This window comes from Bos grunniens, chromosome 18, assembly GCF_055505025.1.
Source record: "Bos grunniens cultivar Pamir isolate PY7600 chromosome 18, Bosgru_T2T1.0, whole genome shotgun sequence".
Lineage (NCBI taxonomy): Eukaryota > Metazoa > Chordata > Mammalia > Artiodactyla > Bovidae > Bos > Bos grunniens.
The window spans coordinates 1888735-1911034 of NC_141182.1; the positions used below are offsets into that span (position 1 = coordinate 1888735).

The 22300-nt window shown below is 43.8% G+C and overlaps 2 protein-coding genes across 11 annotated transcripts in view; one reads left to right on the plus strand and one right to left on the minus strand.

Annotated features, from left to right (window-relative positions):
- Nucleotides 1–933: 933 nt before the first annotated feature.
- Nucleotides 934–19432, minus strand: LOC147352901 (ATP-dependent RNA helicase DDX19A). Of its 3 annotated transcripts, XM_086349829.1 has the most exons (12): nt 19267–19432; nt 16002–16050; nt 13100–13150; nt 12030–12165; nt 9514–9606; nt 8418–8520; nt 7922–8036; nt 4748–4925; nt 4150–4387; nt 2836–2998; nt 2202–2393; nt 934–1902 (listed from the first exon to the last, which is right to left on the minus strand). In XM_086349829.1, exons 1-12 carry the CDS (start codon nt 19321–19323, stop codon nt 1841–1843), a joined length of 1437 nt encoding a protein of 478 aa, XP_086205955.1. In that variant the 5' UTR covers nt 19324–19432; the 3' UTR covers nt 934–1840. The 3 variants fall into 3 exon arrangements, with proteins under 3 accessions (XP_086205955.1, XP_086205956.1, XP_086205957.1); XM_086349830.1 differs by lacking the exons at nt 13100–13150; nt 16002–16050; nt 19267–19432 and adding an exon at nt 11676–11736 and having other exon boundaries at nt 12030–12164; XM_086349831.1 differs by lacking the exons at nt 12030–12165; nt 13100–13150; nt 16002–16050; nt 19267–19432 and adding an exon at nt 11406–11548.
- A 31-nt stretch (nt 19433–19463) lies between these two features.
- The window catches only part of AARS1 (alanyl-tRNA synthetase 1), a 59419-nt gene continuing 56582 nt past the window's right edge, over nt 19464–22300 (plus strand). For 4 of the 8 annotated variants that reach the window (XM_086349816.1, XM_086349811.1, XM_086349822.1 and 1 more), the window contains exon 1: nt 19464–19564. The gene's annotated coding sequence lies outside the window, so the exon portion shown is untranslated. The remainder of the gene's footprint in view (nt 19565–22300) is intronic. The other 4 variants (XM_086349818.1, XM_086349813.1, XM_086349823.1 and 1 more) reach the window with 3 other exon arrangements.

The window sequence follows — 22300 nt, forward strand, 5'->3', positions numbered from 1 at the left end:
GACCCCATGAACCGCAGCATGCCAGGCCTCCCTGTCCATCACCAACTCCTGGACTCCACCCAAACCCATGTCCATCGAGTCGGTGATACCATCCAACCATCTCATCCTCTGTCGTCCCCTTATCCTGCCTTCAATCTTTCCCAGCATCAGGGTCTTTTCAAATGAGTCAGCTCTTCACATCAGGTGGCCGAAGTACTGGAGTTTCAGCTTCAACATCAGTCCTTCTAATGAACACCCAGGACTGATCTCCTTTAGGATGGACTGGTTGGATCTCCTTGCAGTCCAAGGGACTATCAAGAGTCTTCTCCAATACCACAGTTCAAAAGCATCAGGTGCTGGTATAAATACCAATAAACCCAAATATTGCTAAAATTTTAAAAGAAGCAATTATGTAATCTATTTTTGCTGCTCAGACTTGCAATTTTAAAAATTAATATGGAGGGGGATTGGCAAGCAGGTAGTAGGTACTTTTGTTATCAATGAAATGACATATTGATAAAAACTTTTCAGCAGGCTACATTAGCAATGTGTTAACATGTTAAGCATCTCCACTCTGACCCAACAACTCTACTACCAGGAACACATCCTGAGTAGGTCTCAGCGGGGCAGAGGAGCGGGACCAGCATTTGCCGTGGGCAACAACCCAGTGCTTGTCACTAGGAGCCAGGACGCAATGCGGGGGCAGCTACATCCTGGAATGGTGCTGATGGAGAGTGAGGCACAGCCATGTCACACGTCTGAGACACATGGGTGAGTGAGCAGGCAGGCCGCACAATGTGAGCAGAATGTTCACGTTTTGTAAAAGAGAAGTAGGTTGACATAGTCAAACAGAAGGCAATATACTGAATATTCATCAAGCTGCTAGCAGTGGTGAACTGAGAGAGGTGGGGACCAGAACACTTGCACTTTATAAATTACACACACACATACACACCTTTTTAATGAGCTTATATTAGTCTAATAAGCAGAAAAATACAAGTAAAAACAACAAATCATGGTTAGTAAAGCGTTCCTTAATTATTTTTAAATTTTTTAACATAGTGGATGATGGGTATAGCTCTGATTAGTCCGTCCTTATTCATAGACAGTGATGAATCCGAGTAAGCAGCAGGTCCACTGTTACGGATCAACGGCATCATAAGAGCTTTCACTTGGTCGTAACTTCCTCTCCAAACTCTGCTGCTCGCGTCCAGGCATAGTGTGACGGTAAGAGCTCACCCGGCCAGGTGTGTGTCAGAAACCACATCGGCGGCTGGGACGCCAGGCACCTGAGCAGACAGAGCCACTGCAGGAAGCAGAGGCAGCCCTGGGTAACCCAGCTGTGCCAGGCCAGTGCCTCTGAAGACGGTTCACTGACTTCGTGTTCCCCTCAAACCTGAGGTGTACAAAGGGAGCCAAGACGCTCACCCCGGGAGAGGGTGGAATTCCTCTACAGAGAACAGAGGGAAAGCAATCAGCCGGGACACCAGTGGATCCGCGGAGGGCCCAGGCTGCTCCTCTGTTGTTGCTTCAGGGCCTGGAGGCAGTCTGAACACCCCTGGCCAGAAAACAGGCAGTGGCTCCTGCAGCCGGCGGTTACCAATAGTGACCACATTATTATAAAGATGGGGGAAACTGGCTTCAAAAAGGGATGGGAGGAAAAGGACTCAATTTTCCAAAATTCAGATTTTTTTCTTCTACCTTCCTGAATAATTTGGGTAATTTTTGTCAAGTCCAAACGTAATTTCAGATGAGGTAGGCAGTTTGTCTACTCGTGCCGTCATCCTCGCGGGACGGTCAGGCTGCGCCATGGAAGCACTCGTGTCCCGGGCGGGGCCGGCACAGCGACTGCAGGAGCTTCTCAGTTGGCTATTTTCTCAATCTCGTCCAAGTCATCCGTGTCCAGTCTTTCTATTTTCTTATCTGAGGGAAGAGAGGCGGGTTCAGAGACAGCCCCGCACAGATCACAGGGGACGCAGGCAGGGGAGGGGCAGCAGGCGGGGAGGACCCGGGGCTCCCTGGGACATGCCCGCCCCTGCTGCAGGCCTCCCTGAGCCCCCAAGGCGCCCGGGACTGGGCGGGCACACGGGCCCGAGCGCTCCGGGTGCAGGGAGAACCTCCTGTCTTGGGGAAGGGCCTCTCGGGGCCATGGCGACACCTGCTCCCGGCTCCCCGCCCGCCCCCGCGACCTGGCCCCAGTAGGGTGCTCTCCCGGGACTCACTGAAATGCTCCTGGATTCTGTTCAGGATGTTCATGCTGTGCTTGCTGTCCACCATGTTCACGGCCAGGCCCCGCTTGCCAAAGCGGCCGGTGCGCCCAATCCGGTGCAGGTAGGTCTCGTTGTCCGGGTTCCCGTCCTTGTCCACGGGGAGGTCAAAGTTGATGACGACAGACACCTGTTCCACATCGATACCTGCGTGAGGGAAAGTTGGACGGGAGTGAGGACGGGAGACAGAAATCGCCGCCGCCCAGTCACGCCCACCCTCACCAAGCTCAAGCGGAAGGCAGGGTCTGCGACAGGCCAGCTCTGGGGTTGGGACACGGGCAAGTGGCAGAACCCAGAGGGAGAGGACGGGACCGTCCAGGTGCTGGCAGAATTCCGGCATCAGTCAGACAGCCTCTGCTGGATCCAAGGATCTGGAGAAGCAGCTGATGCGGCACTGGGGCCACAAGAGCAGGCGCCGTCCTCGGCCACCAGCCAGGACTCCCGGCTTCTGTGGACTTTCTCCTCCGCTGAGGGAGCCCCACAGGCTGGCCCACAAAACAGCGTCTCCCCCAAACCATCACAGGCTCCCACACATGAGGATCTCTCTGCTGCCCCGAGCCTGGCGGGCCAGGACCCAGTCTCTGCTCACCGCGGGCACACACGTTGGTGGTGACCAGAACCTTCTCTTTGCCCTCTCGGAAGCGCTCAATCACTGCAGCCCTCTGCTCCACCACCATTTCACCGCTCAGCAGAGCCACCTGGTGGCCTTCTTTTGAGAGCTCCGCGGCCAGCCAGCTAGCTGTTTTGCGGGTCTGGAAGCAAGAAAATGTTTGAGCAATGAAGGTACCTTAAGAGAATATTTTTGATCTGGAAGACCACTGAACCTTAGCAGTTAAGAGTTAAATGTCCTAAAATTGTTAACATGATGTGGTATAAAGGAAGTCACCTGGGTGATAAGTCTTAGAAAATATTTAACCTTGATATAACCACAAGGGGGAAAAACTCAGAGACATCTAAAGACTAATTACTAGCTTGGCTGGACTCTTTAAGATGTCCATGTCATGAAAGGTGGAAAAACTGTTCTCTATTAAGGGAGTCTCAAGAGACACAACACTAAATCCAACAATCTCTACTGGCTCTTAGGCTTAACAGCAGCAACCAAAAAAGGCCATTTCAGTGTACATGGGGAAGGTGGCATACGGATGGACTTCAGAGGGGCGGCATCGTGAAAGGTGTGAGAGTGGTGCTGTGCTCGTGCAGGACCACGTCTCATTCTTAGGAAGCGTTTAGGTGGGAAATGTCCTGATATCTACAACTGACTTTAAAGTCAGCAGAAAGAAAAAGTACAGACAGCCCTACACAAAAGCTTATGGGCAGAGCCAATGTGGCTAAATGCTGACACCAGGGAAAGGGCATAACAGTCCTCATTTCATATTGTTTTCATCTTTTCTGTGGGCTTCAAAGTTTCAGTCTGAGTTTGGGAGAAGGATGCCACTCTTGACAATTTTTAAAAAAAATTTACAAGTATTCCAATAATAGAGTAAGAGCTGTCTTATTCTTATATCCCATAACAGCATTTTGATGCTTTCTTTGGTGATCTTATACATTCCTGAAAAATTACACTAGCCACTATAAATGGGGTCTATCCTTCCAATTTCTAAGTGTTTGCAGTTTGAGACTGGAAAACTACTTATTTTAATTTTCTAGCCAGTCATCCTGTTTAGTTTCTTATTTTCCCTACAAATATCGGTTTTATTCACGTGGGCTTTCTAATGGCATTTAAGTTCAGGAGACACTATGCTTAGACTATAGATAAACCTCAGAATACTATGAAGAAACTGTTCCTTCCATCTTCACAAACCATTTTTCTTCCAGTCCCAGGGAAGGAACCTGGTCCCCTACATGGAGTTCCTCCCCCGCCCCCCTACCCTGCAGGCAGCCTGCTGCTGCTGCTGCTACTCACATGGCAGAAGATCATGGCTTGAGCAATGGTGATGGCCCCGTAGATATTACACAAGGCCTGGAACTTCTCGTCTCTGCTGTTGCACAGGACGTAATACTGCTTGATGGTGTCCAGTGTCTCCTCCTCACGCTTCAGTTTGATGATGTTCGGGTCGGGCACCACTTTCTGGGCAAATTTCCAGACAGAGTCTTCAAAGGTGGCAGAGAAAAGCAGCATCTGGCAGTTCCTGGGCAGCATCCTGCAAGGGGAGGCCCAGGTGTCCAGCATGACCCTGACCCGGGCTTTCCCTGGAAGGACCAGGGCACAGCCTCCCCAGGCCTAATGACCTGCGTCCCCAGGAAGGGGCAGCGAGGAGCAGCTGTGGGGAGGAAGGGGGAGCAGACGTGGGGCAGGGACGGCTGACAGAGAGTCCCTGAGTCTCCCTCCTTAACCCGGGCAGGGGGCGTGCTCAGCGCTGACATGGAAATAAATGGCCCATCAAACAAAAGCCCCTGAGAGCTGCGAAGAGCCTGGCAGGGGCAAGAAGGGGAGTGTGAGGGAACAGGAGCAGGAACTGCAGGTCGGGAGCCGAGAAGGCCCTCCTGGCTTGAGGCCCTACCTCTGGATGCGGATGCTCTGATCTTGGTGGCCCTGAGTGGCTATCATCACGTCAGCCTCGTCCAGGACAAACACCTTGATCTTCTTGGGGTCGATGAACTTGAGCTTGGAGCACCAGTCCAGAACGGTCCCCGGGGTGCCAATGACAATGTGCTCACTGATTTTCTGACCTCTTTCCACTGTGGAGACAAGATGTGTTCTGTGGGCATTTTTATCTAAAACTTTTGGGTTCTTCTGCTATAAAACGGCCATGACGACACCTGTCTCAGTGCACTGTGGTTGGGAATAACTCATACAGTGAATCTTCCATGCATGTTAGTTTCCTTTACCTACCTCCTCCTATAATTTCCCATCATCCAGCTCTCTCTCTTTAGCATTACTCTTATTCTTTTATATCATCCCTTTACTCATGCTTCACTGATTTCCTTATAAATTGGTAGTTTTGAGTCCTGGGATTCTGGCCCAGTGATTTTTTTGCCTTGTTGCTAAGTCATTTCAGTCGTGTCCGACTCTGTGCAACCCCACAGATGGCAGCCCACCAGGCTCCCCCATCCCTGGGATTCTCCAGGCAAGTACACTGGAGTGGGTTGCCATTTCCTTCTCCATTCTAATTGTGTAGACGGTTTTCCTAAATACAAATTCTATTAGGAAAAAAAAAAATCACAACAGCACATTACTCTCCAACTACAGCTCGTAGGAGCTGAAACCACTTTATTCATCTATCAAAATTATTACTGCATGGGACTTACCTGGTGGTCCAGTGGTTAAGACCCCATGCTTCCACCACAGGGGGCAGAGGTTCAAGACCCTGGCTGGGGAAGTAAGAACCTGCATGCCTTGTGTCAACTGTCACCCGCTGCACCCCCCTCCTCCCAAGAAGAAATTTAGAACACTAAGAAAAAATTGACTACTGCCTGTAGCCTTTGATCAGAACTTGCACTATTAGGAATCAATCCTGTATGCATATGTGCGTGGGCCTGTGCTTAGTCACTCAGTTGTGTCCGACTCTTGCAACCCCACGGACTGTAGCCCGCCGGGCTCCTCTGTCCATGGGATTCTCCAGGCAAGAATACTGGGGTGGGTTGCCATTTCCTTCTCCATGGGTGCTCTAGGAAGGAGAACCAAATGGTTGAAGGGTATGGGAGAAAGAAAAGTTTCTACCATATACCCTTTTTAATTTTGAAACACGTGAATGTTTTTAACTTAAATTTTCAAAACAAAATTTAAAATTTGAGAAGGGGACTCTGGTTAGGAATACATCAACTCCACTGTAAGAGTTTTAACTGAACTCGACACACTGTGATTTGCACTGGACACTGCTGATCAGTCTACACTGAATTTTTAAAAAATGGTACATTAAGTATTTATTAATATATTTAATATATAATTAATACAGAGTAATACATTAATCCCTCACACACAGTGAGGTCCCCTGTTATTATAAAACGATCTAGAGGAGACCCACGCTGTCACAAGGTCCACACAGTGAGGTCCCCTGTTATTATAAAACGATCTAGAGGAGACCCACGCTGTCACAAGGTCCCGGTACACCACGCTTAGTTGCGCTGGTCAGTTTGAGATATCAAACACACAGAGATACCGAGCCTAATAAGTTCTGGCTAAAGTGCTGTTGCTGCACGCTGAAACATGATGCTTTTCTCCAGGAAAAGGCCTTGTGTGATCATTTGTGTGTGAACTGTACTAGCCATTTTTGTTCGTTGACTGACAAACTATAGAAAATTAAGTAGGGAATCTGATACCCACTTTCTCAGAAATGAACAAGGAGAGCCTGACTTTTCAGTGAAAAAATCGACTGTTATTTGCTGTCATGGTAACACTTAAAGTGTAAGAGAAAATTAGAATTTTGGAAAACTTGTAGTGTTGCTGTAAACTTGAGAGTTTCTCTGTATGTAAACTCCTCTGAATTGTTTGGTGGTGATATTAATGTATTTTAAATGCTATTTAAAATTCTGTATAATGACATATGTCAACATTCTCAGCGAAACTCGGTAAGACATTTGGTATTTTCCAAATGACCAAGGTGTAATGTTAGAAAATTATTATTGCACAAAAGATGCATTCAAAGTGCAAGGGAGACCAAGGGATTTTAATGTAACAGTATGAAGAGGTCATTAATATGATTTCAAATATCACATGGCAATTATCTTTTACATAATTACCACTTGGGTTTTGGTATGGCATCCTAAAAACAGTATCTGAAATTATAAGAAAGGCTAGATTTTCTTCAAGTACTTAGGGCCCTCAACAATGTTTAAGAGTGTAAGAGTCAAAAGGTTTAAGAATCAGTGCTCGAGGCGATTATAAATGGCTAAATTGAAGGGATGTCCCTCTTCTCTTGTCTAGGTAATGCCCACTGCTTCCTGAAGCAAGTGTGCCTGTGTATACTCCCCTGCAGCACGTGAGCGTCCCAGTCCTACATCTTGGCCAACACTTGGTTTGTCAGATTCCCTCATTTCTACCATCTGAGAGGCATATAGTGGTTTCAACCAATGTTTCCCTGATGACTAATGAAGCTATTCGTCTTTTCCCATTGACCATCCATCTGAATTCCTTCTTTAGTGAGGGGTCTGTTCACCTGGGCCTCTTTTGTCCATTTTCCTATTAGAATGACTACTTTTTTCTAGTTGATTTGTAGTTTTATATATTCTGATAACTTCCCCATTACCAATTTTCTACCTGTCCTCCTATTTTAACCACATTCTCTACATTCTGCGGAAAAAAGAATTGGTGGGAGGATTTCTGATTTGGTAAGAACTGTACATGCTCTTAGATCACTGTTACTAAAGCTGTTTACTGAGGAAAGGGATCGGATCTAACCTACCATCCTCCCTGCTTACTCTCTTGGAGGCAGCTTTCAGAACTCTGGATGCTGAATTCAAACCTTGCCTCCTCAGGGAAACACTCCACACTTTAAGAACCCCATGACTCAGGCAGGGATTTTTTTTTAACAACTTAAAATCTTATTTTAAGAGTGGAAAGAATTATTAAGAAATGGGCAAGTAAATAAATAAATAAAATAAATTTGCTGAAATCCATGCTGGGCTCCAAGGTCAGACTGAACCAGAAAGTTGAATATCATCACCTCATCTTCAAAATTCAAACACCCCACCCGCTGCCTGAGCTCACGACCTGGGTCTTGCCCTTTTATACTCACATTTATTGCCTCGAACAGCATAAGCAAGCTTTAGTTCTGGATGAAATTTGCCCATTTGTTCAATCACTTTTCCTGTTTGAAGCGCCAGCTCATACGTCGGGGAGAGGCACAGACACTAACGGGCAGATCACAGGAGATGAGTTTAGAAAAGCCTCGTGGTAGCAGATAGCAGGTTCTAGAGCAACAGGAACCCTGGTATCAGTACCACCTGAACAGTGTGGGGAGCCCCGTCCTCATCAACCAGGCCTGCGTGTCAGCTGTAGGCGGAAGCCTTCAGCAGGGAGGCCTGGCTTGGCAGATGCTGTCAGAAGCCATGTTTAAGGCTGCTGCTTTGAATCAACTCTACCCATGGAAGGGCCTGTTGTGCCCTTGGGCTTTGCCTGAGCAACAGTCTGAGGCATCAGAAGCATTCAGATTCCACCAGGGATGCCCTTGTCAGCCACCGCCCCCCCCACCAGATGGCGCTGCCCTTCCAGAGCCCCCAAGACCCCCTCACCTGCGGGTACCTCTCTGCTGGCTCCACCCGGCTGAGCATGGCCAGGACAAAGGCAGCTGTTTTACCAGTACCCGACTGCGACTGGGCAATCAGGTTTTGCGGGCTGGACCCAGGAGGAACAGAGATGAGGATAACATTGGTTAGAAACAATCAAGTGTCCAAGTGTTCTTTCTGGGCGGTAGGAAAAGGCATTTTCCCCTCATTCAGGTTTTCTGCCTTGAGCACAATGATAATTTTTTTATATGTTGTTAAAAAAAAAACTGCTTAAATATTAAGGGAAATGATGATTATTTTAGATGGGATCACATTCGAGACTCTAGTGCAGCTAGAGTTCCCTAGTTTTATACCCCAAGAGGCCAATGGGAATTCAGACCGCAGAGTAAGATCTGGGCAAATCTTACTGCATGATGTGTCTTCAGGACTCGGCTCCTTCTGTGTGCTCCCTTTTCTCACCTTTATGGAAAATGTGAGATACTAAGTCAGATGCTTCAGAGGAAACTTTCATATTTCACTTCATGTAATTCAGTGTCATGGGAACAGGTAGCATTTTCTTCATTAAAAAAGAAAAATAATATAGTTGAATGAAAAAAGTTGCTATGTAAAGTATGATACCATTTATCTAAGGTTTAAAAATATGCCAACTACTCTTTAGATCCTTAGGGAAACATACGTATGTACTAAAAGGAGAAACAACGCCCCACTTCCGTGACGCGCTCTTGGGTCGGGGAGGGGGCTGTGAGTGGAGAGGGTCACAAGGGGACTACATCTGTCAACTAGGTTAATGATGCTTTATTTCTCAGCAGGATGCATTACAGAAATGTTCCTGGTATGTTTCCTGATACTTTTTTGAAGGCCTCAAAATTTTCAAAATTATTTTAAAAAGTGTTTAAAATGGCACTGACTTTATCAGTTTTTATTAAGTGCAAAAGGCAGAAACTGTGTTGAATTGCACCCGACTCTCTCGGCACCATCCTAGCTGTTTCCCTGAAGAAGCTTGTTGCTCCCAACAGCTCATCTTATGCTCAGGAACACTACACTCTTGGTGGGAGATGTGAAACCCCATCCTGGAGACGTGTACCAGGGTCTGTATACTTACGGCTCAGCAAGCATCATGGGTAATGCGTTCTCTTGTATCTTGGATGGCCGATTGAAGCCCATGGCATAGACTCCCTGGAGAAGCTGTGGTTTCCTAGGAGGCCAGGGAGAGAGAGGATGGTTCCTAGTTCCTGCAACTGTTTTAAAGACCTAAGATTTTATTTTTCCCTATATCTAGCAAAGAGTGATACTTTCTATCTCTGTCAGACATATTTTCCTGTGCCTTAAAAAATACGAACTAAAAACAAAACCAACATCTTTCCCTACTAAATCTTGATCTGAAACTATTATGCAATTTATAAAATCTGGGGTAGTTTCCTTTTTTAAGAGAAATTCATCTTTCAGTAGACCCACAAATTTGATTGGCCTGGATACTGTAAGAATGGTTCCTATTAATTCATAGTATAAAATGAATTACGAAAGCTATCTAAAAGCAAACACTGCTCACTATATCGCTAAGGTACAGAAGTCCCTTTGGGAACGAGACTTCGGTCCTCACTTCTCGGTGCGGGTGCTCCACTGAGCCACAGTCATGCTGTGTTCCATGGGCCTTCCAAAAAGCCACTGCACAACTGAGGGGTAAGGAAATCAGTTCAGCCAGCTTCTAGTAGATAGGTAACGGAAGTTCAGCTATCGTACTGAACTTTACAACTGCTCAGATTTACTATGTCTAGTCAAAATCAAGACTAGAAAACTTCTTATATAAGTAGCTACACAACAAATATCAATTAAAGCTGTTCTTATAGCACATCTGTAATAAGCTCTCTGCTACTTCTAAACTGACAGGATGTTTAACAAAAATCACACCAGATTATTATTAAAGAAACATCAAAACAAGGCAAGAATGTTCTCTAAGCCTTCCTTAGAGTTCAACTGGCTCTCTAAAAGGCAGTTCTTCTGGCCTCTGGTGGTTCTCAGACACAAAGAACTTTGAAAATTAACGTACTTTCATTTGGAAGAAAAGGCTGTGAGGCTTGACAGGTTCTGATTTAGTTGCCAAGGAAACAAAGTCACTACTGAAAGAGGACTCAAGTGATCCAGGAACTTTCAGTGGCTCACTATTTTCCTTTTATTTTGCATATCTTTTCAGTACAAAATAGACCAAGTATATAGGTGGCCTAGGTTTTATTCTTTGTTTCGTTTGGCTGCTGCTGCTATGTCGCTTCAGTCGTATCCGACTCTGTGCGACCCCATAGACGGCAGCCCACCAGGCCTCCCGTCCCTGGGAGTCTCCAGGCAAGAACACTGGAGTGGGTTGCCATTTCCTTCTCCAATGCATGAAAGTGAAAAGCGAAAGTGAAGTCGCTCAGTCGTGTCCAACTCTAGCGACCCCATGGACTGCAGCCCACCAGGCTCCTCCACCCGTGGGATTTTCCAGGCAAGAGTACTGGAGTGGGGTGCCATTGTAAATCAGAAAGAACTTGCCTTTTCAGAGGCCAATTCATCACTGGTTGACCCGAGAGCTCCAGTCCTTTAAATGAAAGACCACTGATACTAGGAAAGACATCGAGCTGCTCTGACAGAATTTATGAAGAGAAGCAGAGATGACAAATTTACTGAAAAAAGCCCTTGACAGAGAAAATACACATGGAAAAGTATAATTTCCTGGGGGAAAAAAAGGGCACACTTTAAAAATCTTATTCTTAGCTATTGCTTCATTAACACCTTGATTTGGTTTCTAGTTAGTTCTCTGACTCTAAGTGTGTACGTGTGGGCAATGAACAAGACAAAGAATCCATTCATACCACCACTTTCTTATTCACCAGCTGTTCTGTCTATGATTTGGGTGCTGGCAAGCAGCAAGAACAGTAGCTACATCTTGTATTACTCATAATACCCAGCAGTGTCATGTACATAAACCAATGACCCATAAATGCCTCTTTACTAACTTACTGAAGGGAATGGAAAACTTGGCGTGACGTTACGCAATTCTCTGTGTTTCGAGGAAGGACATGTTAGAAGTCATTCTCAGCACAGTGCCATAAATGTACACACTTAAGGCTTGATCCTGGGTTCCGGATTTTTGGAAAAAATTCTGTAACAATGAAGGCTGATTTTCACTATAGTTACAGGGAATCCTGCACAGGCTTTTGGACAGATTTTATAAAAGTAGATAAACTTTTCTTAACACTGTAAACCCTATAGTCTAACAAAAGGGCTTACCTAATAAGAAATGTTCCTGACATCCAGAAATCACCTGTCAGCCAATATTTTATTGAAAGTTCTAAGAGCATAAAAGAAAAGAGACTTTCAGCTATGATGAATAAATCTGTGGCATTTTAAATTCTCTAAGGAGGAAAACTGGGTTGCCAAGAGACAAGGGTGGAGGGAGACCATCACTTTTTCATACTTTTAAACTTTTGAATCATGTGAATTATTAACTAGTCAAAGAAAGTAAATATATATTAAGATCTTTTTAAAAAGGGGAAAGGAAAATTCCCACAAGGTCTCTGAGATACTAAGTCTTACAAAAGAAGAACTAGCAAGGATCAGTTGTTCAAAGGAACAGATACTCACAGCCGAAGCTCCTCGAAGGACTTGACTGAGTAGAGCGGGGAGCTGGGGTCCCGCTGCAGGACCTCCACTTGGTTGGTGTTATCGACAAGGTTGCTTCTGATCAGCTTGTTGAGTAAGGACTGGGCGGCTCTGTCCTCTGTAGGAAAACACCAACAGATCTTCCTCGTACTCATCAGGCAAACCCCGTGTCTGCACCCACCCCTGGATAGCCCAGCAAGGTGGGAGAAAAACACAATCACACCAACAAGCCTCACTTTAACTCCTGATCCCTAGATGCAAGTGGGCTGAGTCGCTGGGCAAGTCTTTGTTTCTATACACCACCCCCCGTTCACTTGTCTCCTTTCTTCAGTTTCTGAACTCTCCACTTTCTCACTGCCCCGAGAAGTAAACCTAATCAGAAGCACCGCCACACACTGTGGTGACAACCCACACATCCACCTGTGTTTGTGGGCGTCCTCTACCTTCGCTGCTATTACCTGTGGATGGACAGTTATGCTCCTGACCCCACCCCGTCCTGTGGACAAGGACATTTCTCCCAGCAGTGACCTTTCTCTCCTGCATTCTGTTTCTCCCTCTACTACATCATTCCCCCCAGCATGTGTACACGTTTTGCCATCTCTCATCATAAATCTTCCTCCTTTATCCTACATGCCCATCCACTTACTGCCCAAATTCTCTGCTCCCCTTTATGGAGCATTCCCTCACAGGGCTGTCTATACTTAGGTCTCCACTTCCTGTTCTCCCCAGAGTGCACACTTAGAGGTTTTTTCATTTAATCTCCCCACTTGACTTCAATAGCCCCTTGTCAAACTCATCAATGACTTCTACGTTCTAAATCAACTGAGTAGCCAATTTTTAGTTCTGTTAACTTATTACTTATACATGACTCCCTACCTTTGAAACACTTCCTTCTTCTGGTCTCTGGGACACCACCCTCTATTGGTTCTATCTCACTGACTGTTCTCAATCTCCTTGGCTGAATCCCCTTCATTTCCTCAATCTTATAACTCACAGTGCCTCTGGCTCCAGAGAGGCAAGTCCTAGGTGACAGGGTTTCAAAGATTAGTTACCTTTCTCTTCTTCATCTGTTTTCTCTGGAGTGGCATTCGTTTTGATAACACCTACACAAGAAAACAGTTATCGTAATCAGAAAGGCAAATATCAAATCCATTCAAAAGGTGGGACAATATAAATATCAGACCTTATTTAAGTGATCAAAATGTAAATAGTTGGGTTTCTTTATGTTTAATGGATTTTTATTCTAAGTTTAGTGCATAAGAAAATTCAAATTTCTAGAAATGTTGGTTGACTTCAGAGTGATGTCACCTCTGACTTCCTTAACCTAATTTAAAATATACCATTAAGTTAGTACACACAATGAGATGTAAGAAAGAAAATAAAGGCATTAAAAATTAAAAAGAAGTACCTTTTTGTAGAATATGTGATTGTAAACTTGCATGACTATTAACTTAAAAATGACAACAAAATAAATAAATGGAAAACAGTAGCTTTTATAAATACAGATATTACTGAAGAGATGCTATTTATAATAGCAACTAAAAGATAAAATACTGCATCTAGAAATAAAGCTAGCAGAAAATACATGAAGAAAAACTTTACTAAAACTCATAAACTGATGCAAAGAGATAAAGCTCAAAAGCCTATAAATAAATTAAAATGTAACTCTAAGATATTCAATTAACCCAAAAGAAAGCAGGAAAAGAGGCAGAGAAACAAAATATGAGGGGACAAACAGAAAATAAATGGTAAAATTGCTAACCTAAACCTAACTGCATCAATAATTACCTTAAATGTAAATGGATAAAATACTCCCATTAAATGACAGAGAAAAAAAAAGACAGTGATTATTAGAATGGGTTAAAAAAAAGCAAGATCCAACTGTTAGCTGTTTATAAGAGGCACACTTTATTTTTTGCTTTTAATTGAGGTACAGTTGATTTTACAATATTGTATTAGTTTCAGGTATGCAACATGATTCAAAATTTTTATAGATTATACTCCTACAAGAGGCACTTAAATATAAAGACACAGTGCTAATGAAGTGGATGAAACTTGAGCCTATTATACAGAGTGAAGTAAGCCAAAAAGAAAAACACCAATACAGTATACTAATGCACATATATGGAATTTAGAAAGATGGTAACAATAACCCTGTATGCGAGACAACAAAAGAGACACAGATGTATAGAACAGTCTTTTGGACTCTGTGGGAGAAGGCGAGGGTGGGATGATTTGGGAGAATGGCATTGAAACATGTATATTATCATACGTGAAACGAATCACCAGTCCAGGTTTGACGCATGATACAGGGTGCTCCAGGCTCATGCTCTGGGATGGCCCAGAGGGATGGGATGGGGAGGGAGGTGGGAGGTGGGTTCAGGATGGGGAACACATGTATACCCATGGAGGATTCATGTCAGTGTATGGTAAAACCAATACAATATTGTAAAGTAAATAAATAAATAAATAAAACTGAGATTAAAAAATAAATTCTTAAAAAAAAAAAAAAAAGACACAAATAAGTTGAAAGTCAGGGGATGGAAAGAGATGCAACCTGTAAGCATATGAAGGCTGGATTAGCTCAGGTAATGCAGATTTCAAGAACAAAATCATCACCAAAGATAAAGGAGGATAGTTTTATTTTTAATTAAAAAAATAATTTTATTTATTTATGTATTTATTTATTTGGGGGGACTGTGCTGGGGCTTTGCCGCTGTGCCGGCTTTTCTCCAGTATCAGCAAGCCAGGGCAACTCTCTAAGTGTGGCGCATGGGCTTCTCTCTGCCGTGGCTTGTCCTGTGCAGAGCACAGCTTCTGGGGCACGCAGGCTTCCGCAGCTGCAGCATGCGGGCTCAGCAGTTTCGGCTCCTGGGCTCTAGAGTCCCAGGCTCAGTAGTTACGGTACACGGGCTTAGCTGCTCCACGCCATGTGGACTCTTCCCAGATCAGGGATCAAACCTGGGTCTCCTGCATTGGCAGGTGGATTCTTTATCATTGAGCCACCTGGGAAGCCCATATAGGAATATTTCTAAAAAAAGGATCCATTCATCAGGACCACATAAATGTGAATGTACCTAGCGACAGATCTGTAAAACACAGGAGGCCAAAACTGACAAAATTAAAGGGAGAAATAGACTATTCCACAATTACAGTTGGAAATTTTAATACCTCTCTTTCAACAACTGAAAGAACTGGACCAAAAAGCAAACAAACAAAAAACAGTCAAGACGCAGAAGATCTGAGCAACACTATCAACAAAGACTCAGCACAGCTAGTAGGTAAATTTTTGTTTTTAATCTGGAAAAGTAATGTATCCTCATCAGTCATGAAAACTGTCAGGCAGGCAGAATAGGAAACAGGAGTCCAGAATGGCGGTGGCTAAAAGACAAGGAAGGGGAAAGCCCGAGAACACAGAACAAAGGAAGGTCCGAGGCCCTGAGTGAGGACCTCAGGTAGGACAAACAGCACTCCTGGCTGGCCCAATTTATATAGGGCAGACCCAGGGGGAGGGAAAGACATATAAAAAGAGGAGCCAAAGGGCCAGGGGTCTCCCCGCCTCCCCTGCCGCATGCTCGCATTCCCCGACTCTTCACTTTGCGTGTTTGGGTCTGCATGCCCTCACGCCTCAAGGATGGATTTTCCTGCTATTTTCTAAATAAAATAAAGCTGTAGCACGGAGCTGTAACACTGATCTGTCTAAGAGCTATAACACGGTCTGTCCAAGACCCGAGAGCTATGACACGCCGAGGGCTCTAACGTCCGTCGCTTCAAATTTTTGTTGAGACGAGACAGAACCGAGGAGAATACACTTGCCTGACAAAACTGAATTTACTGGCTCTCAAAGCTGGTGCTGACATCTGCCAAAGGTGCTAAGTGAAAGCTGCTTTCCACGCTGCAGCTAAGAGTACAAAGCGGAAGCACACATGTAGATTGTAGTTACTTGTGACTCACCATTGGTATCTGGTTTGACTTTTTCTTCCTTAATCTGCAAATTACTCATCTGAATGGGAATGAAAAGAAACACTTAAGAGCAGAGACACCTGATAACAGAATACCATGAGTTACAATTGACTGTTAAACATCGGGTTTGAACTTCAAGGGTTCACTTATTCAAGGATAAATGCTACAGTACTACTCAACCCATGGCTGGTTGAATGTGGGGCCACATATATGGAGGTGCAATGTTATTTGGGGACTTTAAACTGCAGCGTGGGTTGGGGGCTCATAACCCCCAAATTGTTCACTGGTCAATTACATTTATCAAGCTAATGTACTTAAGTCTAAATGGTAAAATACAAGGGGTCTTACCCAACCATTGGGAAGCAGTGTTTTAAAACATTTATTTACACCAGCCACTCAAGAAACAGAATGGACAAAACCAGATACGAGTATGTTTAGGTCTATATTTGTATTATTCATAGGGTTGTAGGTTAAAATCGATTTGAAACCAATTCTCAGTAACTGTCTTTAGGGAATACCTGATGCTGAAAACTAGTTTTAAATTCGAGTACAAACCATAACCTTTACAATACTTTTTAATTTATTTGTGGTAACTGTCAGTTTTACACCCCTGTTCTGATTCTGCCTGAACTCCAGTGCCAAATCTCCAAATGCTTCATGGGTACTGTATACACAGGACTTAACACAGCAGGTCTGACTGCTAGCCTTCAGAAAGCCAGCTTGGAAAGCTGAACCCTGGCAGGCTTCTGGGAGCCTGGATGATGAGAAGGTTCCCACCATTCCCAAAACTGCTGAAGGGTTCACTAACTATGTTTCTAAAAAAATATGAGGTTTATGATAACAGCTGCTTTCCTTCCAGGAGTCTGGAATTTTGGTACCTGTGAGGCAAAGAATGACCATGTGGCAGGACCCCAATAAAAACCCTGAGCATAGTCTCTAAGGAGCTTCTTTGACAACACTTTCTGTGTGTCATTACTGACTGTGGCTAGAGGAATTAAGCAGGAATAAAATGGAGCTTCTGACTCCTCTAGGAGAGGATTGTTGCAAGCTTGAGACTGGTTTCCTCTGGCCTTTTCAACATGGCCTTTTCCTTTTGCTAATTTTGCTTTTCATTGCAATAAATCACAGCTGTGAGTACAGTTACATGCAGAGTCCTGTGAGTCCTCTGAGGAAACCACTGAACTTGGACACCTCTTGGTGACTCGCAACACAGGTACTTACCAAGTTGTCTCCTTATTTCAAATTCAGAACTGGCAAACCTGTACTCATCACCCTACACATCAAATCTACTGTTCCTCCCACTCCCCTAAACCTGTTATTCAGTTCAGTTCAGTTCAGTCGCTCAGTCGTGTCTGACTCTTTGCGACCCCATGAATCGCAGCACGCCAGGACTCCCTGTCCATCACCAACTCCCGGAGTTCACTCAGATTCACGTCCATCGAGTCAGTGATACCATCCAGCCATCCCATCCTCTGTCGTCCCCTTCTTCTCCTGCCCCCAATCCCTCCCAGCATCAGAGTCTTTTCCAATGAGTCAACTCTTCACATGAGGTGGCCAAAGTACTGGAGTTTCAGCTTTAGCATCATTCCTTCCAAATAAATCCCAGCACTTTATTAATACCACCTTGTGGGATCCAGGTTGAAAACCGTAATCTATACTTTATCTCTTTTCTCTTCTTTTTCCTAAATCTTTTGTTGTTGTTGTTTAGTTGCTAAGTTATGTTCAACTCTAGTGTGACCCCCATGGACTGTAGCCTGCCAGGCTCCTCTGTCCATAGGATTTCCAACAAGAATACTGGAGTGGGTTGCCATTTCCTTCTCCAGAAGATCTTCCCAACCCAGGGATCAAACCCCCATCTCCTGCACTGGCAGGCCGATTCTTTACCAGTAAGCTACCATGGAAGCCATCTAAATCTTTATACCTTCACAACTATCTCTTAAATCCATCCCTTCACCTACACTTTCACCATTCAATGCAGGCCGTCTATCTCTGGACTATTAGAGTAATTTCCACACTGATCTTTTCTTTAGACACCACTCCTAATACAGTCTATTCTCTGTAATCCAATAATTCTTGCTAGTCCTCAGATCTCATCTTGTCAGTATCCTTAAAATTGCCCAAACCTTTCAAATAAAGCCTCTCCTCTGTAAGTTCTTTGTTAAGGTCTAAAATACACTATTTTCAACACTGCTCCTACTACAACCCAATAACCTTACGCTGCAGCAAAAATTATTCTGATTCCTATTCTCTGTACAAGTCCAGCACTTTGGTACATTCTATTCTAAAATGCTGTTCGCCTTCACCTTAGTTACTGTAATATCCAGCACAAATATAAACTTCTTCACAAGGAATTTTCCTGACTTTCTTACTCATAAACATCATCTTCCCACTCAGAATTCACTTCTAACGTGACTCTTACCATTTTCACAACAATTCCCACCAGTTAGCCTTCTTAACTTGACCATAAAGCTTCTTCCTATACTTCCCTGGATTTAGTTCATTTCAACTACCTGCTGAGAAACTGACAATCTTTCCAAAGCAATAAATGGTGACTGGAAAAGAGTTGTAATTTAGGCATTAAAAGGTTACATAAGACTTCAGACTACAAAAAGCAACACAAAGAAAGAACCCCTATATTCTTAAAATCAATAATCCATTACCACCAAATCAACATACCTTAAAGAGATAAGAACAGAGTCACAGTTTACACTATGATTACCTTCCCGTTAAATGGATCTTCATTAATTAAAGAACCAATGATGAAATTAAGTGTCACTTTAAACACCGATGAAACAATTTGTAGTGCCTCCCGCAACGTTTGCAACATACTGAAACACTAAATATAAACCTGAATCCGTTATTCTGCGGAGTGATACAAACTGCCAACAATGTTAAGCAGGCATCTAAAAATTGGTAAAATAAGAGTAACATAGAATCACTCAGAAAACAGATGAAAAAGAGAATCAGCACTGTTCCTTTCCTTAAAATCCCCACTGAGAAGGAGGTGCAATGTAGGAAAGACAGTACACAGAGCAAGTACAGGATAAAGCCTTTAACTGGCTCGGATCAAGGGAAAAGGCTCCATACTGGCCTCTTTCGCCTTAGCCGCAAATCAGGGCTAAGAGACTCCCCGCAGCAAACCTTCGGGGTGTGCAGGCCCCGGGTCTGCCCAACCCAGACAGCTCCGCGGACCACAAGCAGTGTCAGTTTGGGCCCTCCTACTACGCTCGCCCCGCCTGGAGCTGAAGCCACTGACCGACTTGACAGCCGCTTCCTGCTCGTCCACTGCCAGGGCCCACGAGTCGGTGGCCATGGTCCTGGCGAGGAAGGCCGACTCGGGAAACACACACAGCAGCTAGCGCAGCAACACAAGCCCCTGCCCGGCTGCAGGCGCCAGACCCACAATCACGCGGGCCGGAAGCGGCGGTTCGCGAAGATGACGTCAGTTCCCTTACGTCACCACTCCGCGCCGCGGGCTTTGCCCCGCCCCTCTTGCGCCTCCTCGTCTTTTCCGCTGACTGCCTCAGGAGCGGCCTCGTCGTGCCTTAAAATCCGTAAGTTCTGTGGAGTGAAACTCCACGCCCTCACTTTTCTGTCTCACGTCACATTGCAGAAACCTCAGTCTATTTTTAAGTTTGTCACATCCTGTAGTGTGTGCCTCTCTGAGCTGTAAGGCTTTGCACAAAGGAAAGTCCCAGAAGAAAACTGTGTGGTGCCAGTTTCTGCTGTTACGAACGAGGTGACATGCAAGACAGCAAAACCCGGCGCGACACCGAAAGCCCTTCAGCCCCCGTAATTCCACCACAAAGCAAGCGAACAAAAAACACGCAAACAGCATTTGCTTTTTCTTCTGGGTCCTTCTAGATTCTGTCCATAAACACAGGTGTTTTATATAGTCCTAAACAAAGTACATGTACAGTTTTAAATTTGACTTTTTATACGGCTAAGAATTTTTAAACGTCACAACTACCCACTTAATGTTATTATAGTCTGTCAATCTCATATGAGGTAAATTACCTAAGTCCCCGTTCTCCTCCTTAGGGATATAAGTTGTTTTGCATGTTTTATTATTAGTTGATAACACTTCAAGGAGCATTTCTATACCATCAAAATTATCTTAATTTGTTTGCTTCTAATTTACTTTTTGTCTCTCCCCATTAAAATACTAACTCTTCAGACAACAGCAAAGATTTTATCTGTCTTAATCTCCGCTGATTAATGAGCCTAGAAAAGTGTATGACGCATGGTAGATTCTCATTAGTTTTTAATGTATGACTGAATAGACTAACAAAAATTTTAGTTCAAAATATATTACTCTAGAGCACATTTCTAATCATTGCAATATTTATGTCAAAATGTGTGAACGATCTGACCGGTTTATAAGGGAATAAATACTAAGCACAAGAAATCTTTAGTTATTAAGGAAAAGCAAATCAAAGTCACAGTGAGATACAACTGCACACTGGCTACAATGACTAAAATTAAAGATTGACCCACTATGTGTTGGTAAAGTTGCGGAGTGTTAAAGAAAAAAAATATTCCGTGACGCTTGTTAATGATGATAAGGCAAACTTTATTCAGGACCATTGCCATAAGCATAAGGATGACTGCAATGGAATTTTCAGCAGAGGAGAAATATTGGGCTCAATTCCAAATATAGCATGGGCAAGTGGAAATTCATAGTCAAGGAGCAGGGGGGTGGATGGAAAATTACTAAAATGAAACATCAGGGGTAAGGAGAATTTTTGTTAAGCCAATTTAATGGGATTCTTGCTGAAGACAGGCCAGCGTGATCAGACATCACCTGGGAGATGGTGGAGAATGAAGAACCTGTCCAGAGATTGAGGGTGATGAGATATCAAGGATGGGTGGTTCTCGCTAAAACTGAATCTTACAAAGAAGTGCACAGATGGGCCTAGGAGAAGGTTCAGGAGCCTGACTAAATGTTGGTCAAGCAAGGAAACTGTCAGGAGCAACTGGAGCTCTCACAAGCCTCTCAAGAGAATATAAAATGGTGCAGTGGTTTTACATAACTGTTCTCCAGTTTCTCAAGAAGTTAAATCTATGCTTACTCTGTGATCCAGAAGTTCTAGTTACTATCCAAGAGAAATGAAACATAAAGACTTGCACACAGATATTCATTGGAGATTTACTCATAATAACCCCAAGCTGGAAACAACTCAAATGTTCATCACAGGATGATGGATAAATAAATTTCAGTATATTTATTAAATAGAATACATCTCAGCAATAAAACAGAACAGCCTACTGATACACATGATGAAACAGGAGAATCTTACAGACCTTATGTTGAAAGAAAGATGCCAGGCACAAGATGCATAAATGTATAATCCATTTATATGAGATTCAGTGTAAGCAGCTCTTTGCAGGAAGCCCGCCGCAGCAGGAAGCCTCTTCTCTTGTCACTTTAGTACAGCTATACTTTAACTTTTAAACCAGGCATCCCCAGGCTCTACTCATCTCCAGGCCAAGCACACCTTTGAAATCTTCTAATCAAACAATACCTTGCCTAACTTGGTTCTTTCTATAGATCAAAGAAGTAGAAGTGAGGAATAAGTAAGTAACTGGTGACTAGATCTCTTCCCTAGCTTCCCCTTCAGTAATCTCCAAACTGTGTGATCAGTGTGTGAACAGGATTACAGCTAGAAGAAGAAAAGAAGTTGAGACTTCCTTGGTGGGCCAGTGGTTAAAACCACTCTTCCAATGTGAGAGAGCAGTTTCTGTGGCCAGGGACCTAGATCCCATGTACCACAACTAAGACCCGGCACAGCCAGAGGAATAAATTTTAAAAAAAGAAAAGAAATGCAAAAGAATCTTTACCTGATAAGAGTAGCTGGAACCACAAGATTCTTGTATTTTTTAAAAAAGTTGAGGAGCCTGCACACAGTGGGGAATGGCAACAGCTCTGACCCCCCATGTCTCAGTGATTAACTGGTGTTACTTCCCTTTAAAAGTTTCATTGCCAAGCTGAATCTTCAGAGATAATTTTTTGGGGACACTGAATCCACTATCTCCCCACATTGCTGGCATTCTGATAAAAGGCACCTTTTCTATCTACCATTTGTGAGTACTGATTTTGTTAGCAGCTGCACCCCCATTAGATAACAAGGAAGAAATTTTTTTAAATAATGTTTTTATCTTAATTGGTGGTTAAACATATGTATATAATTGTCAAAACTCAGTAGAGTCATACACCTAATATTTGTGCATTATAGTCTGTGTATACGTCAATTAAAAATAAAACAGTGTAATGAGAAAATAAAATATAA

Excerpts from the sequence above, each read along its gene's own strand:
- LOC147352901 (XM_086349829.1), bottom strand. The coding sequence starts at position 19,323 with ATGGCCACCGACTCGTGGGCCCTGGCAGTGGACGAGCAGGAAGCGGCT. Across the intron at positions 12,166-13,099 it reads AACAGATGAAGAAGAGAAAG|AGGACAGAGCCGCCCAGTCC; the intron begins GTAACTAATCTT and ends GTTTTCCTACAG. Across the intron at positions 4,926-7,921 it reads TGCTGTTCGAGGCAATAAAT|TGGAAAGAGGTCAGAAAATC; the intron begins GTGAGTATAAAA and ends TTGTCTCCACAG.